This window comes from Podarcis filfolensis (genome assembly GCF_964270895.1).
Source record: "Podarcis filfolensis genome assembly, chromosome: 3".
Lineage (NCBI taxonomy): Eukaryota > Metazoa > Chordata > Lepidosauria > Squamata > Lacertidae > Podarcis > Podarcis filfolensis.
Window position 1 is genome coordinate 95,267,139 of NC_139606.1, and position 16,862 is coordinate 95,284,000.

The following is a 16,862-nucleotide window of genomic DNA, read 5'->3' on the forward strand; positions in this document are numbered from 1 at the left end:
TTTCAATTCATAAAGAAGAGTGTATTTTATTTCAGACTTAAAACAAACTATTACAGCATTCCAAACAGTGTTCCTCTTTACTTTCTTAGTCTTATGTTCCTCTCTCTATCTCTGCTACCACCCCACACTCAAGGACCAACTGCCCTAACTGCCTCTCTATTACCAGCTGCCTTTCCCAACCAGCCAACCCACTCAAACCAACCAATTACCCACCCACAACTCCCAACGAACTAACCCCCAGAACTCCTCTCAGAACTCCTTTATAGACCCACTGACTCCACCCCCCGGGTCCTGTCGGTGCAACCTATTTAACTATTTCCCCTCCAGCACTCTCATATATGGTAACGTCACAGTGACCCATAACACAATCAGATAGGGTGATCTCGCCAGGTTGCAATTTGTGTGTTCTATGGCCCATTAGCCCCTGTCTGGACAGAATTTTACCCCTTTATGGGGGAACCTGATTTTCATCCTGGATCAGGGGGTGGGACACCCCCACCCCCTAGCTTTGTCCATCTCTATTTATTATTACACTTCTAGGCTGCTCCTATCCATTTTACTTAGAAACAATCTCTCAGGCAAATGTGCAGATCATTGTAACTTTTCTAAGTACAATGATGAAATAAAATTGAACTCTTCAATCATATTTCTAAAATGTGACTGAATTTCCAGTTTTATTGCTACTCCTTAATTAGCCACTGGGATTTTTCCTATGAGTGCTTACTTTAAAAACAGAAGTTTCTTCTTTTTCTGTGTGAAAATCCTCAGGCATTTATACTGTTTCAGGCCCAGATAATCAAACCTTCCTTTCGTTTGCTACAGTGCTGACTTTCTGTTACTATTTTAAACTTTTCCTAAAAAATAATAACTTCGTTTTCCCAACTAACAAAGATTAAGATATAATTAGAGCGCAGCAGCTTGCATCTTTACTTGTGGTACCTATAATAGTTATGTTCATAAGAACTAAGGCACTTACAATTTTTAATTTTCATAACAAATGCTAAAGTTTTGTGTTATGATAAGTAATAAAATTAAGTTTAGAAAGTGGGTGTTGAGAGATATATAAGCATGTATTATATGTTTTAATGTTGATTATATGCCTATCCAGTGCTTTTCCATTGAAAAGCAAGAAAAACTACCTTTCCAAAATGTTTTTTAAAATATTTAAATAGCCTGCAAGTTAGCAGCCTAAATAAATAATGTGAAGAAAAACAATCCCTGCCTTTTTCAGCTCCACTTATTCACGTGGAGAGTCTTCACCCCTTCACACAGAAGCGGCCTTTCATCTCTAATTCCTGGGCATCCTTGTTGAAAAAGAAGCAGGCATTTGGAAAGAGTGATACACAGCTCACTCTCTGGAGAGGCCTGCTCCTGGGAAAGGATCTTTCCTGCCATTTCATAGGCTTTGTGTAACTTTAACTTAAAATAAATCCCCACAAACAAGTGAAGAGGTATGAAGGCATCATGTTTTGTTTGAGATCTAAAAATATACAATCAATATAAGTCTTTACAAAGCCTCTTGAGTTCTGGCTTTTTTTCTGATTGGCATCTGCTGGGGATGTATTTATAGATTTATTGTTGTGACTTATTTTATTTTTTTGTAAAAGGCCTGCAGTGGAGGTGGCTGCACGATAAGTGAAGCTAACTCAGCAACAACAACTGAGAGTACACCAGAAGGTGTTCCTGCTCCTGAAGCCCAGTCTTATTCCTCTGACTCCTTTAATATCTCGTGGATGAAGCCCGAGTATCCGAATGGTAAGTGAACTCTTTTAGCCTCAAGTTAAAAAGATGATTAGTAAAGGTAAATTAATATTCTAAATGGCAGCTTATATGTGGTGCTTAATTTTTAATGATCATTTTAGCGCATAAAATACCTGAGATAGTATCATTGTCTATAGCTAGGAGACAGAAGTTTTCAGCCTTGCTTTGCTGTTTTAGTGGCTCAAAAGTGCTCCCTTTTGATGGTTCACATGTACTGCATTCCTTTGCCTAATGCATTTCCTGAACAACTGAACTGAAGGATCGTCTTTGGCACCTCTTAATAACGTGTTGATTTTTATAGCATTTTACCATAACTTTTGACTTTTAGATGTTTTATTTGTTGCTTCATCTTGCATTTTTACTTTTTAAAAATGGAGAGAGTAGAAAAGGGATTAAAGCGATTGACTAGGAGATGGAAGGATAAGTCTGTTTCTGGGCTGTGTCATTTTCAGATGTGTTTGTTCATAAGTCTGCTGCATCCTGTTTCTGCATCAAGCTGTTTTAAAAAAGTATGAAAATCCACATTATTTTTGAACATATATCCCCACAAAACACAAGTTTTTATATGCATTTCAATCTAAAATACACACTTTTGTATGTATTTCAACCCAAAATGTGAACTTTTATATGAAGTTTGGTAAGTTTTCTGGGTTTTTTCCTTTGGTCGAGAACAGTATTTAAAAATTCAGAGAAGTGTGAAAACTGAAAGGATAACAGCATTGTGAGCCAAATGAAAGGATAACAGCACTGTGAGCCAAATGATAGTTTGTGAAAATTTGTTTGTTTAGCTTACAAACGCAGACCAATATGATGTAGTAGTGTTTGAATTAGAATATGGACACCCAGGTTCAGTCTCTGCTCAGCCATCTTGAAATACCTCATAAGTTTTTTAGGATAAAATAGGGTGGGGGTACAGCATGCATAGTACTCTGTCCAACATGGAGGAGAAGGAGGGTTAAAATGTAATTTAGAAGAATGTCCAACTGCTGCAGGGTGATAAAAGCTCACTTGGCCAAAGCTTTCCATTCTAAATAAATAATAACAGTTACTGTAGCCAGAATTGTCACCTTTCTTAGTGACTCTGGGCCAATGGCTTTTTGAGCAACTGAATTTTAGCAGGTGAAACTTTTTCCTGGTATAGAGGTAAATTGTGGAGAATGCTTCACCTGCTCAGTTCTGGTACATGAACAAGGCCCGTAAACATGTGGCAGTCTTATTTGCAGATACTTGCTGCTACTTTAAAAATAACTGATTTTTTTTTAAATACAATTTTTAAAAGTACCAAATGAATATTTGGTCTCCTAGCATTCCCCCTGCATCCTTAAGATTTATATAAAAATTACACTAAGAAATCAATTCAAGTTGAGTACAAGACACTATTAACGAGGTCTTTGATAGACTAAGGGTTATAAATAACTATTGTAATCTGTCAGTTAATTTTAGTTTGCAGCTAATCTGCCTTCAACATAGCACTGTTGATTATTTCAGAATAATTTGTAAGCAATTAGGAATTTTAACAAGAAGCTTGCTCTCAGATATGCACAGCACTGAGTGTGGACGATGGGATATGTCACTATTATTATTTGTTCTGTGAATCATTGCCTAGGACTATTTCCATAGCCATTAAACCATTTATTGTTGTTTTAAACATGGTACACCAGGAATGCCTCTTAGGTTGCTTCCAGATGACCTGTTTATTAAGCATTCGTCCTGATTTGTTTGCACAAAGCTTGCATGGAGGTTATATAAATGCCCGCTCTTTATTGAGCATTTATTCTGATTTGTTTGTGTAGAGGTTACATGGAAGCAAGAAGCAAACAACAGAAAGCGATGGAGAGAACTTGAAGGGACATATATGCAGGCTGTAAGATGCTGTAAAGAAAGATATGACTTCCTATGAATTTATCATTATCCCACACTTTCTAGTGCATTTCATCATCATTTTGCGTAGTGCAAAAAGTGGGTTTGTTATGCCAGGAGGCTTTAATCCACATTAATTGCACAAACTTACATTTGCGTGTATGTGATCAAATCCCTGCTACAGAATAGAAGAAATTAAGTCAGGAATGTGTCACTTGTGAACATTTTATTGCAGGACAGAAATGATAAGAGATACATTTTTTAGACAATATGTATTTTCCATTCACATTACAAGTGCAGAAAATGCATAATCCGATGTGAGCAACTGTTTGTTTGTTCTTTAAATCACCAAATACAAAACTCAAAAGGTGGCCAGTCCTCCTTCAATGTTGAGTATACTAAATTTTCAAATTGGTATCAGAATCAGGTTTAATATTTTCAAGTGCTTTGTTAAGATTAGTATAATTATCTTCAGTATTTATGCTGAATAGTAGTGATAACAGGAATACACAATTGTTAAGTCTACAACAAGTTGGAACTCATTCTTGGAAACAAGACAGAGTTACAATTTCAGTTCTAGTTGTTTTGTGTGATGTATCTTTACATCTTTACAATAACTTTATAGATTGTCCATTATGAAAGATTCTAGGTCTTATACTGAAACCTAGTCAAGATTATAGGTGATTTTGTAGTGATAGCAGAACATGGTATTCCCTACTCTTCCAATCCCAATGTGTCCCCATAAATTGATGACTGCAATATCCTGTAGCTACTCATACACAGAAGTATCAAACAGCTAAATTTATGAAATATCAAATGTACTCTTTTACCTGTTAGGTCTTTATGTCCAGTAGATGACTACCAGTGCACCTAGGTGCAAATGCATTTGGAACGGCCAGCACCCAAAGAGCAATATAGGCCCTGAGGAGTTTCACAGTTCCGACAGTCTTCTGCAGCCACGAAACCCATACAATGGCCAGATGACCCCCTGGAGTTGCACTTAATGTGACATGAGAGGCTGCAGCCAGGACAGTTTGCCATCTCCCAAAGTGCAGCTCAAAGCGTTTTGTAATTGTGTTACCCTGGCCAATACAGTCATACCTTGGGTTTGAATGTGATCTGTGTGGGAGGCACGTTTGCAACCCGCAGTGCCGTGTCTGCGCACGCGCATGACGCAATTTGGCACTTCTGCGCATGCGCAAAGCACCGAAACCTGGAAGTAACCCATTCCAGTACTTCCAGGTTCGGCGCAGTCCGTAACCTGAAAACGCGCAACCCGCAGCGTTCGCAACCCGAGGTATGACTGTATATACAGGTTCACGATACTATTTGGCAGGCTAAACTTTGCAGATATTTGACCTGAAACATTTACAGTTTGGTACCACCATGTCCCACCCCAGTCTGGTGCATGCTTCCCCCATCACCTGCAGTACATGTATTTGGGCTAGGAGAATGATACATCCACTGTCTCCTCCTGCCTGAAACAGGTTTCAGGTCATATGAATGGTCAGTTGGGTGATAACAGCTCATGAATATATGTTTGTGTGATTCTAGACACTAGTGAGCCACATGTGTATGTGTGTGTCATGGGGAGGAGTTGCCCAACAAATGTATGTCTTCATTATTTCCATGAGCAAAATATGGAATAGCTTTTCAGGGTACCTATAAGAACATATCAATTCACAGTAGCTCCAAAAAGCTGAAATTCATTGCTTATTGAGATTTGCAACCAAAACATGCTGCTGCAAAGGATGGAAGTACTATATAAGAAGCTGTGCATTTGTGAAGGAAACACTGTCCTGACTTGAACAGGCAAAAAGAATAAAATGTTTATAATTGAAGTTGACATTTAAACTAACTGTAAAAAGCAGCTTATTTCCAAGTACAGAAGACAAAACCTATGATAAGTTCTACAGCCCATTAATTACATTCACAGTTCCATTATAGGCAGTCCTGTGGTGCATTTTACAACTTCCATACAGAGCACTAACAATGTTCCCCTTGGATGTGCAGAACATTGGGTTGATTTAGATATCAGGGTAAAGGCAACAGAGGGTTAGGGGGTCAGGAGACCAATTATTTGCTAACTACCATGTAATTTCAGTGATAATGGCAATGGTATGGATTCTCTTTCTAATGTTAACTATAATGTGGATGTGATATCCCTGGGATCATTTGAAGAATTTTTACATACAGATAAAAAAATAATAGAGAAGCAGAAAGCTCTCAGTTCCATTTGGAAACTACAATTTGAATGACAGTATCACTAGGCAGATAGTGGGAAATATTGTACTCTTACATCTCTATGGACCAAATTATCTAATGCCTGGCATTCTCTATAGTCTGGAAGTTGGTCCCCACCCAAATGAAAATGCCATTAAGATTTCAATTGGAGCAGAAACCCTTGGGATTGTGAATGTCTCTGCTGCCATCTTGGACCTGGTCCCTCCTATGTTTCATGATACAGAGGCAAGGGAAAACTGCACTCTGGACTTTAAGAAGGCCAACTTCAAAAAGCTTAAAGAGCTACTGGGTGAGATCCCCATGGTCAGAAATACTCAAAGAGAAGTGAGTCCAAGATGGTTGGGAGTTTCTTAAAGGTGAAATATTGAAGGTCCAAATGCAGACAATTCCAACAAGAAAGAAAAGTGGGAGGCATCTAAAGAAACCAGTGTGACTGCATAAGGTGCTTACAGATGAGCTGAGATTTAATAAGGGCATGTGTAAGAAATGGAAGAAAGGGGAAATCACAGAGGAGTATACATGAGTAGCCAACCATTGCAGGGTGAATGTCAGGCAGGCCAAAGCTGAGAATGAGCTCAGGCTCACAAGAAAGGTTTAAAATAATAATAAAAGGTTTCTTTGGCTATGTTTAAAGCAAGAGGAAGAACAAGCAAGTTGTAGGTCCTCTGCATGGAAAAGACAGAGAAATGCTATTGGGTGACAGAGAGAAGGCAAAACTGCTCAACACCTAATTTGCCTCTGTTTTCACCCAAAAGGAAAGCAGTGCTCAGCCTGGTGATAACAGAATCGACATAATTGTAAAGTTAAGTAATGTAAGTTCCGAACTACACCCACCCAATGTCACTGAAAGTCTCCTGTTTGACTCCAAAAGCATCAGAATATCAGCAAGCACACCCTCTCCATGGTATATTTTTGGGGACGCAGGGCTAAGAATGGCTCTAGCTTTACTTCATCTGTGTCTAAAGAGTAGACCCAGATTACTTTTGGCCTGCCCACATCTTTACCTAATGTCATATATGACACTACATTTAGGGCAGCTAAGTGTGGCTTGGTCAAAATGGAAAACACAGCAAGAGAGCATTGCAAAATGGTATTACAAAATAGGCCCCTCCCAGCTGTCAAACTTGGGCGGCAGGGGATGGGGAAGATAAGGAACTGACTCACCGGGTTGAATCCACTTCCCCATCTCTGTCTTAACTCCATCATTAGAGAAAACTTCCTTTTAGTTGGAGCACGTAAACCATGTTTATGCTGTATGGCAACAAAAGAAAACTCCCCTCTGCTTACCAGGTGCAATACAAATTATAATATTTTTTGCTCTATAAGACACACTTTTCCCCTCCTAAAAAGTAAGAGGAAATGTGTGTGCGTCTTATGGAGCAAATGCAGGCTGCGCAGCTATCCCATAAGCCAGAACAGCAAGAGGGATTGCTGCTTTCGCTGTGCAGCGATCCTTCTGGCTGTTCTGGCTTCTGGGATAGCAACGCAAAGCCTTTTCAGGGCAGCGGGAAGAACGCTCCCCTGCCCTGAAGAGGCTTTGCGTTCGATCACTCTTGCTGTTCTGGCTTCTGGGATTCAGAATATTTTTTTTCTTGTTTTCCTCCTCCAAAAACTACATGCGTCTTATGGTCTGGTGCATCTTATAGAGCAAAAAATACGGTAGTTAATTGAACCCATTAGCACCCCTTCCCTTCCAGGTCTGCAATTCCGAAGTAATGTCTCAATTAATAGCAATTTATTTAAACATTCGTATTTGTCTTATTTTTAAGAACAATAGCAACAATTAACATTGCAGAGGAGGGGGCCAAGGTCAAGAGACGGATAGGGGAATTGTCTTTTGACTTGTACTACAGCAGTATGTTTAAAATATGGATCACTAGTTTTTCTAGGTCTGAAGGTGTTAGGATTCTAAATGGTCGCTATATATCTTCAGTGTCCTTGTTTTAATCCACACATGCATTTGCATGCAGAGTGGGGCCGTGAAACGGAATTGCCTCAACTTTCCCAGCTCGATTGCTTTGACTTACACTTCAGAAACAGGTCTATTAAGAAGCAAGTCTATTAAGGTCTACTTTCTTTGGAGCGGTTTAATTTTACCTTTTAACGAGATGGGCACGGTACTGCTTCATTGGACTTCTCGTGTTTTACGTAGAGATTTGTTTTGGTGGCACATATATGTTGCTGCCGCTATTTTGTAAGCTGTGGAGATGAGAGAATGTACTGTCTTGAAGTTCTTTTAAAAGACTGTTGCTTCCCTCCCTCTTACCTGTTATGATCAAGCCTTTTAAGTTTCTCTTCATTTTTGTTTGTTTAAATAGGATTTATCACTAGCTATGCATTGTACATGGATGGCATTCTTGTACAGAATTCTTCCCAGCTCAGTTATTTTACTTCTGGACTTTCTCCTTGGAGTCTCCATTCCTTCAGAGTTCAGGCATGTACTGCAAAAGGCTGTGCGCTAGGCCCACTGGTGAGTACCTCAATTTACATTCTGAGAATGTAATAAATGTCAGATGGCAGTGAATATCAGACTAAATGGTGATGATTCACACTGGTCAGTACTAACCCATCTGGCAAAATGTGACATTTTATAAAAAATGCCATTAAAAGCTGCAAAGGATTGGAATAGGTCACCACTAGGCACCGTTCCAAAATATCATATAGATACAGTAAAGACTGAGACAGGGAGTGTGGAAAGGGGGGTGAAAAGTAGGGTGAAACGCATATTATCAACATCAATGCCTAATATGGTATATTGTTCTGAAAAAGGTATGGATGTAGGATTAAAGGGTATGCATTTCTGAATGTGATGCAGCAGCAAGTAACATACTGAGAATTTTAGAAATGTATAACTCTTAGTACTGAAATAATAAGTTGGAGGTTTAAATGACATCTACTTTATTCTCTAATATTGACAGCTCTTTGGTTCTGTAACCACTTTGTGCTCCCCTAATAAGTATTTTTAATTATATAAATCTAAAAATAAAAGCACCAGAAGTTATTTAATAATATCAGTGTTTTCTAGCATAAGAAATAATCACATTCTTTGGTGATCTTGCTTCTGACTCTGATAAGAACATTCCAGAATGACACGGTGTTGTGTCAAAAACAACATAGCTTCTGTCTTTATGAGGTTTAATCTTGTTAAAATTGAACTTGCACTTTGCAGTAAAATCTGGGAAGAAAAGCTCCCCTCCCCAGCCAAGCTTTTATTCAAGAATAAAACCCCACTGAAATACATACTCTAGCATTTCTGGCAAAGTTTTCCTTAACAGGCTCTCACTTTGTAATATTAGCTTCACCGTACGAAGATTACCTTTTTTTTAAAAAAAGGACACCAGGACTGAATTTTTTATTTTGATTTTTGATCACATTTGCCTTTTTCTTCCCAAGATTCATTGCTTTAAAATGCTAGTAACATCATCCATCTGTAGAGCAGGATTGTAGACTTTATTACCATTAAACATTTTATAGCTTGGACGGGGTTGATGGATATTTACTCTTAAAAGCATGAGTGGCTTTTTGCCAATTTTTCTACTCAATTTTTTTAAAAAAAAAATAATCCTGGAAATTTAGGGAACAGTGCACCAAACACTCGTGCAGCTGCTGCTGTTCAAACTCCATTCATTTCTGTAGGATTTGTGTGGGGCTCCCACACAACCTCTATTCAAATGCACAAAGGTTGCGCAGCAACAGCAGTGCTGCTTGAACCTTTCCCTTAAACTTTTTTTTGTTTTTTTTAAGGGGTCCCGGTTCCAGTGAGTTGGCATTAATACTGAATCACTTCTCCCTAATTTAATGCACAGATAGTAATCCTAAGCATTTCACATGGTAGCATTGCACTTGCTGCTCACAGTATATTTTACTTGTACGGAATTGCAATAGTCTCAAAATATTCCGCCGTGTTCTGAAAGAAACTAGTAAGCAACTGCACTTCATTAAAGCTGAAACTCAGCCCTGACTTTCAGTGCAATTCAAAGTAGGGGTTTAGAGTCGACCTAATAGTTATCTGTATCGCCTGCTCAGAATGCAAACTATTTTCCTGAGCCAGTGATCCATCTCCAATCACAAGAACTGAAATGCAATGTCTTTATTTAGAGAGCAACTCACCTAAATGCTGCCAGGAAGTTAAAGCAACACATCTTCATTTGATTTTCTGAAAGATTCACCCCCCCCATTACCATTTATATCCAACACTTGGTTTAGAAATATATATTTAGCTCATTGAGAACTTTAAATAGAAGCAGGGACATCTCCCTGTGGTAAACTGATATTATCCTTCCAGCTATTTTTGTTGCTGATCTTTTATTTAATGTGCCCTAATCGATTGAAGAGATGCTTTGCAACGCAAGCACCTCAAAGAAGCAGATTTTTGAAGGTAGCAGATTTTAATGAGTTTTTTTATGTATTGCTGTTGCATAATACGTTGGCTTAATGGTTTTTCAGAGAAGCTGTGTATGATTTCAAATTTAATGAAAATCTGGGAAATGGATAAATCAGAAATAATTAACTTACCCTTAATATATAAAATAGTTATCCATTTGGAATCTCTACCGATTTCACTGTGTTGTTTATGGAAGTACATAGCTGTTTACAACTTTGATTCATCTGGGAATCATAAAAACGCATCTGATAAACAGGGTACATATCTCAAAACTACAAGTATGTAGTTTAAGAAAATGATAGATAATATATACTATACAATTGCCATATGATTTTGAAACATCATCTTTATTTTGTCATATGTTCTCTTATTTGGAAAAATATTAAGCACAATTTAAATGTTCTTACTTGATTGTTAGTTGTGCTTATTTTAAAAATTTTATTTAATTGAAAAATTATCAGTATATAAGGCATTGAATGAAAGCCAGACAAGTTGTTTGTCCACTCAATTTTTATGCTTAATGTCTTCCCTGCATAGTAAACAATATGCAATTTAAGATACAGTACTGAAAAAGCATAACTATAAGTACAATGCATCAAGTGCAGAATGGCATATAGGCATTTAATCCAAATTGTCTAAAAGTACACAGGGTAAATTGTGACTTTACTGAAAATTATGAGGACTTCAGTGCCTTATATTATGTGAGGCACAAAATATGAATATGATGAAGCAGGTGCACAATAGAAAAGAATGAGGGAAACTTGAGCTCGGTTTATATTACTAAGCACACTCCGACTCTGAGAAGCTTTTTGTTCTAATGGTAAAATAATAAAACAATAATTATGGAGACACAGATAATTGAAAATTAATGTCACACATCGATCACATATGGCAGCCTTTGCTACATTTTGAAAGGTAGCACTAATGAAATGGGTATACAGCAGAGTCTCAGTACAATTCCACAGGAGTGTATGGCTTCAGGATGACCGTCTACGTGTGGAGTCGTGTCTCATTCGAACGTTCAGCATCTTTGAGCAGTTTAGCAATATTCAACCCCACCACCCTGTCCTGCAGTATAGGCATATATAAACTTCTGCTGTTTTAATGCAGTCATTAACCTGTGTTCTAGGATCAGGGTTTGCCAACATTTTGGGGTTGGTGAGTGCATTTGGAATTTTACGAATTTTGCATTAGGAATTCTGTTATTTTTTTGTGGGGTTACAAAAAAGGTCTGACACATCTAAAAGAAAAGAGAGAGAGAACTATGAAATGAAATGATACAGGCGTGAACCTCCCTCAGCCACCCCACCCACCCAATAGGAAACAGACACACCTACAGCAGCCACCACTTATAGATGGAAGCTCTTTGCCCCACTCCTCTGTTTAGAGCAGAATAAAGAGCGGTGTCCAGTCCTGGCTTCCAATAAAATGTGGGAATGTTTAAGAGGCTTTGTTCAATGGATAGACCAAGCCAGTGCAAACCAAAACTGAGCAGGAAGAACATACTGTCTCTCATGCATTGTTTGTGTTTGAGGCGATATTTATGGAGACCTTTCATTGGCACCGTAGGAGATACTGACAATCACAGGCAGGCAGCACATTGGTGATCCATATTGTAGGTACATGAAAGCTGAAAATAGCCATTGCAGGATATAGGGGCATGCGTAGCTATGTAGAGCAGGCTTCCTCAACCTTGGCCCTCCAAATATTTTTTGGCCTACAATTCCCATGATCCCTAGCTAGCAGGACCAGTGGTCAGGGATGATGGGAATTGTAGTCCCAAAACATCTGGAGGGCCGAGGTTGACAAAGCCTGATGTAGAGGATCAGATGCTGCCAGGAGCGGGGGTGGGGGTGGGGCTAGAGGGGAGGGGTGGCATGTACCTGGCCTTTTGTCAACCACATTGCTGAATTTAGTGGGAGGGCAATGGAGGCCAAAGGGGTGGGGGCAAGGTCAGCGTGATGGAGGTGCAGCAGGAGGAGTGCAAGATTGGCTCCATCACTGTGCTCACACCATCCTGACCTTCCTGCCACCTCATCCCTCCCAGTAAATGCAGCAGTGAAGCTGTTGAGAGGCCAGAAGCACACCACTGTCCCTCCCTGGAGGCTGCTGCTGCTGGACAAGACTGTAAGTATGGAACTAGAATGTGGTCTCAGGGCCTGAAGCAAAAATATAGACAGGAAGAAATAAAAATTGGGAACAGGAAGAAAAGACAAGGAGGACTTGAACTAGGAACAGAAGACATTAGGCAGAAGTAACGTGGGAATGGTAAAGGTTCATGTGGCAGGGAAAGAAAGTGGATAGTTCCCAAACCACATACTCAGGAAGCAAACAACCCAGCAAGTGTGATCACAAGAAACATGAAGCAACTATTTCTGTTGTGTTTTCCTTTTGAAGGAGGAGAGGATGGCCACAGGTTTGGCATCTTTTTACCTGTGGCTACAAGAAAGCATGGCAGGGAGATGAGCTCCTTTGGGGTACAGACAAGAGCTCTCCTAAGGTGCAAAGATCGATGGATATAGAACAAAAAGGGCACACACTGTCTTGGAAACTGCTTGCTAAAATGGTGTTACAATACCTGCTCTCAGTTGTTTGGCAGGTGGGTTTGATAGTATTGACAGAAGACATTCATTCACAGCAGCAAAAAGGCAACAGTCACACCACAGGGCATCTGTCTCTTCCCCACTCTATCACCACAAGCCTTAAGACCTTTTCATAGATGCTAGGAGCACTGGGGCTGCAGGACAAGTTTTAGGTTGAACAGCTTATGTTTTACATATAGGCAATCTTGGATTTTATCCCAGGGCACAAGCCAATCACTAGGGAAAGGGGGAGGCCCCCTCCCATAGGCACATCTGAACCAATAACGAAAGGAACTGCATGAACCAATAGTCTTCCTGGCACTGGCAATGGATGACATGGATTGCCTAGTATCTGCCAATGGAGAGCTCATAGGCAAGGAAGGTGAGGAAGTTCCAGTTTATAGGATTTCCATGTCAATAAGCCACAAATGCACGGAAGTCTGTTGTAATCAATCAGATCTGTGATAATTCCTATAGATAGGCACTTACAAACACTCTCAGCAATGTAGAAATTATAATTAGGAATGCTTACAAATCTTCCGCTACTGAAGTTCTGTGTAATATTTCTTTCTTTCTTTCTTTTTTAAACAAATGTCTATTTGAGCAGAACAGATAATACCTGAACCTAGGGTGGGTTTTTTTTGCAGAGTTCTATTTCTGGAAAGTGTGATTTATGTGAAAATTGTTCTGTTTGGTTTTGAATTTTTAAATGTTTTATTTATTATTTAAGGCTACTTTTGTTATGTTGTAGTTACCTATTTTTTATGTTGTGAGCCACCCTGAGCACAATTTAAACTGCAGTAAGGCAGTATACAAATAAAATTATGTATGTATGTATGTATGTATGTAATGGGATAATAACAGGGAAGAACTGGGGGGGAATTACCTATCCTTCCTTATAATAATCTTCAGATGAAGGGCAGTACTGTATAGATAAAATAAAATTTAAAAAATATAATGCATGATAAATGCATATCTTGCTTTCTATCTGAAAACTTAAAAATATTTATATTAGAAATATTTATATATTCATTTAAAATATCTGAGCATTTTAACACAATTTTTAATATAAAACTGTACAATAAAAACCATATAAAATTTTAAAAATCAGAACTCATTACTAAAATAAGATATTCAGGGACTTAAGAATGATGGGTACTCATTTCACAGAATCCAAGGGGAATGGCTGTAGCTCTATGGTAGAGCATTTGCATAGCGTGCAAAGGTCTAGGTTCAATCACTAGCATCTCTAGGTAGGACTAGGAATATCCCCTGTTTGGGACTCTGGACAGCCACTACCAGTCACGGTAGACATCGCTGAGCTAGACAGACATACAGGTCTGACGTTGTATAAGACAACTTCCTGTGTTTCAGTGATGATAGTTGTTGTTACACATGCTCTCTGTGCTGACCCATGGCACTGAAATGAAGAATGGAGGCAATCTGGAAATCTTTTATTGTCATGTACCAGGTGAACAAAATGTTCCTTCTTCTCATGCTTCCCTTTTTTCTGTAACAAACAAGTTTTATTCTTTAACAAACATTGTTAAATTTGCAGGTAGAGGCTCGTACAAGTGAAGATGCACCTGAAGGAACAATTGAATTATTTGTCTTTAATGATGGACCCAGAGCAGTTCAAGTGAAATGGCTTCCTCCTCGTGAGCCAAATGGGCAGATAAGCTACACTGTTCTTTTCACTGGCTTCTTCTATACTGATGAAGGTATTTTCATTTTGGCACTTCAGTGGAAATGTTCTAGTGTTGTTTTGCTATACATTTGGTGTCTCGGGGTTGTTGTTTTTTTTGCAAAATAATTTTCTTACAAAGACATTTGGAACTGCTGCTATTGAAGTGAAATCTGGATCACCAATGCAGCCCTAGCTGTTTTAAAGACAAAATAAAAATTTTGGTTCATCATGATGGAGGGTCACTTATAGATTTTCTCTGTAATTTGTAGTTTGGCCTTCAGCAAATATACTTAAATTTTTGCTGAAGTGAGCTGTACTAGCATCATAGGCGCCGGATCCTAGGGTCTGAAACATCCCCCCCATGTTTTATTTGAGGGGGCCAAGCCCCCTCACTGTTCAGAGGGTGTTTGGCTCCACCCCCTGGCTCTTCACAACATCATACATGCGATGTCAGGAGGTTGTATTGGGTCCCCTCAATCATCTTGAGAAGCTGGCGCTTCTGTCTAACACTGTTCATGCACCATCAAATCTAATATTCACCTCAATGTTCAAAACCTTGAAACCAAAAAAGTATTTGCTGGCGAATGTAAATGTGCCACCAAATCTAATGCACACCCTAATTTTCACGACGTAATTTAGCCAAAAAAGGTGCGCATTACATTCAAGTAAATATGGTAATCTAATCTATGGCAGAAGAAGACTCATATCAGCAAACAGTGATGGGAATCACCTTTCTTGGAAAAATATCTAACACTCATAGCTAACTTCTGGTCAATATATGGATTTTATTTCCCGATTTTCTAGTTGCACCAGATACACACAGGGAAGTGGGGAAAATTAGAATCAGTTCATATTTAAAGGCAGATATACTGAATTCTTAGTTTCTAAAACAAGATGTGAACTGAAACCACCATTCTTTGAAATTCACGCTTCTTCAAGTTTTGCAGTGCAGTTCTTCAGCCAAGTAACATGCACAAAAATGCATAAAGTGTTCCTTAAAATTTCATATATTAGTGAAAATAACATACAAAAATGCATTCTGCCATGGAAAGCTGGTTTGCAAATATGTGTACAATAAGCAAAATTGCCTACAACAATGTGTGCCTTCAGAGAATTTCTTAGTAAAATGCTGGTGAAAGTTCATGTGGACTTTAAAAACACACAAACTGTTGTGGATGTGTGATGAACTGGATTCAGTACTGGAAAAGCAAGAAACTGAAATTGACATATTCACCCATACCTAGCTGTGCTCAATAAGCCACAGATTATCAGAACTATTGACTCAGTCACCCTGTCCAGTGGAAGAAGTCCCAACTGTCCTATTGTTTGTCATATTTCTTGCCTGTTTTGCTTCGGTCTTCACTCTCATCCTCTTTTGACCCTCCCCAATTTCCTTACCTGGAACTTCCCTTATCAAAGGTATATGCTCATGCCTACTGCTGCGAAGTTTATTGCCTGGACCAAATACCTAGCAATTTCTATCTAGTCCAGTGAATGCCCAATACTTGATATTTCTGCATAAGAAAAGATGTGTTTAGGATGGCTCTTACTCTTTCCTGGATTAGTACATCGAGGTAAGATGCTATAACTGAAAGTTACCCCGCAAAGTGCTGTTGCAGACAAATGCACAAGCACAAATGTATTGGACCAAGTGCTTCAGTCATACTAATTTGGCTGAAGCCTAAGACTGGGTAGTGAATCTCCTTTGAAGGATTCACCTTCACCCTGTAGCAGATGAAAACACTTGGCTAAAGTCACATAGGTTGCCAGAAACCCATCCTTTTCAAGTCATTGTGAATTCTAACATTTGCCAAACCACTTTGAGTCATAATTTGAAAAACAGTTTCTCTTCTGGCAGATTGCTTCATTAAGGGGCTTGGTTTGCCTTCCTTGGTTTGCCTTCCTTGTGTTTAAGACAGGGCACAGTGGTTGACTTTTTACAGCTATCTTGCACATAGGTAAATTACTACACAAGCGGCTGCAAAGTGTAAGAGCCCATCCCATTTTAAACTGCTTCGTTCAAAATGTACTTCCAATGGTATTTGATGCTCCAACCCATGAAGAAAAATCAGAGGAAGTTGCAGGTGACAATGAAGAGCACCAGAAACATATATTTCCTTGTTTCATGAGAATTTACTGTGCAAATTATATTGTTTTATAGCAAAATGTTGCCAGCAATCTTATGTAACGTTCAGTTAGAAAGTCCCTGTAAGAAAGTTTTTGGATTTTAAGTATTTGCCTCCTGTCCCCAGTATACATATAGGATATACTGATATAATCCATATCATAAACGGCACAGGATAAATTGCAGATAGCGTTAGTCAGATTTTTAAAATAAAGTCTT

At 38.8% G+C, this 16,862-nt stretch overlaps 1 protein-coding gene across 7 annotated transcripts in view; it reads left to right on the plus strand.

The window, feature by feature from the left end:
- Positions 1-16,862, plus strand: part of USH2A (usherin) — a 432,455-nt gene that overhangs the window by 211,793 nt on the left and 203,800 nt on the right. For all 7 annotated transcript variants that reach the window (XR_014545784.1, XM_083604668.1, XM_083604669.1 and 4 more), the window contains 3 exons: positions 1,608-1,755; positions 8,184-8,335; positions 14,390-14,552. Coding sequence is in view for 6 of the 7 variants with exons in the window: in XM_083604668.1 (XP_083460794.1) it covers positions 1,608-1,755; positions 8,184-8,335; positions 14,390-14,552 (463 nt within the window). In the remaining variant the exon portion in view is untranslated. The remainder of the gene's footprint in view (positions 1-1,607; positions 1,756-8,183; positions 8,336-14,389; positions 14,553-16,862) is intronic.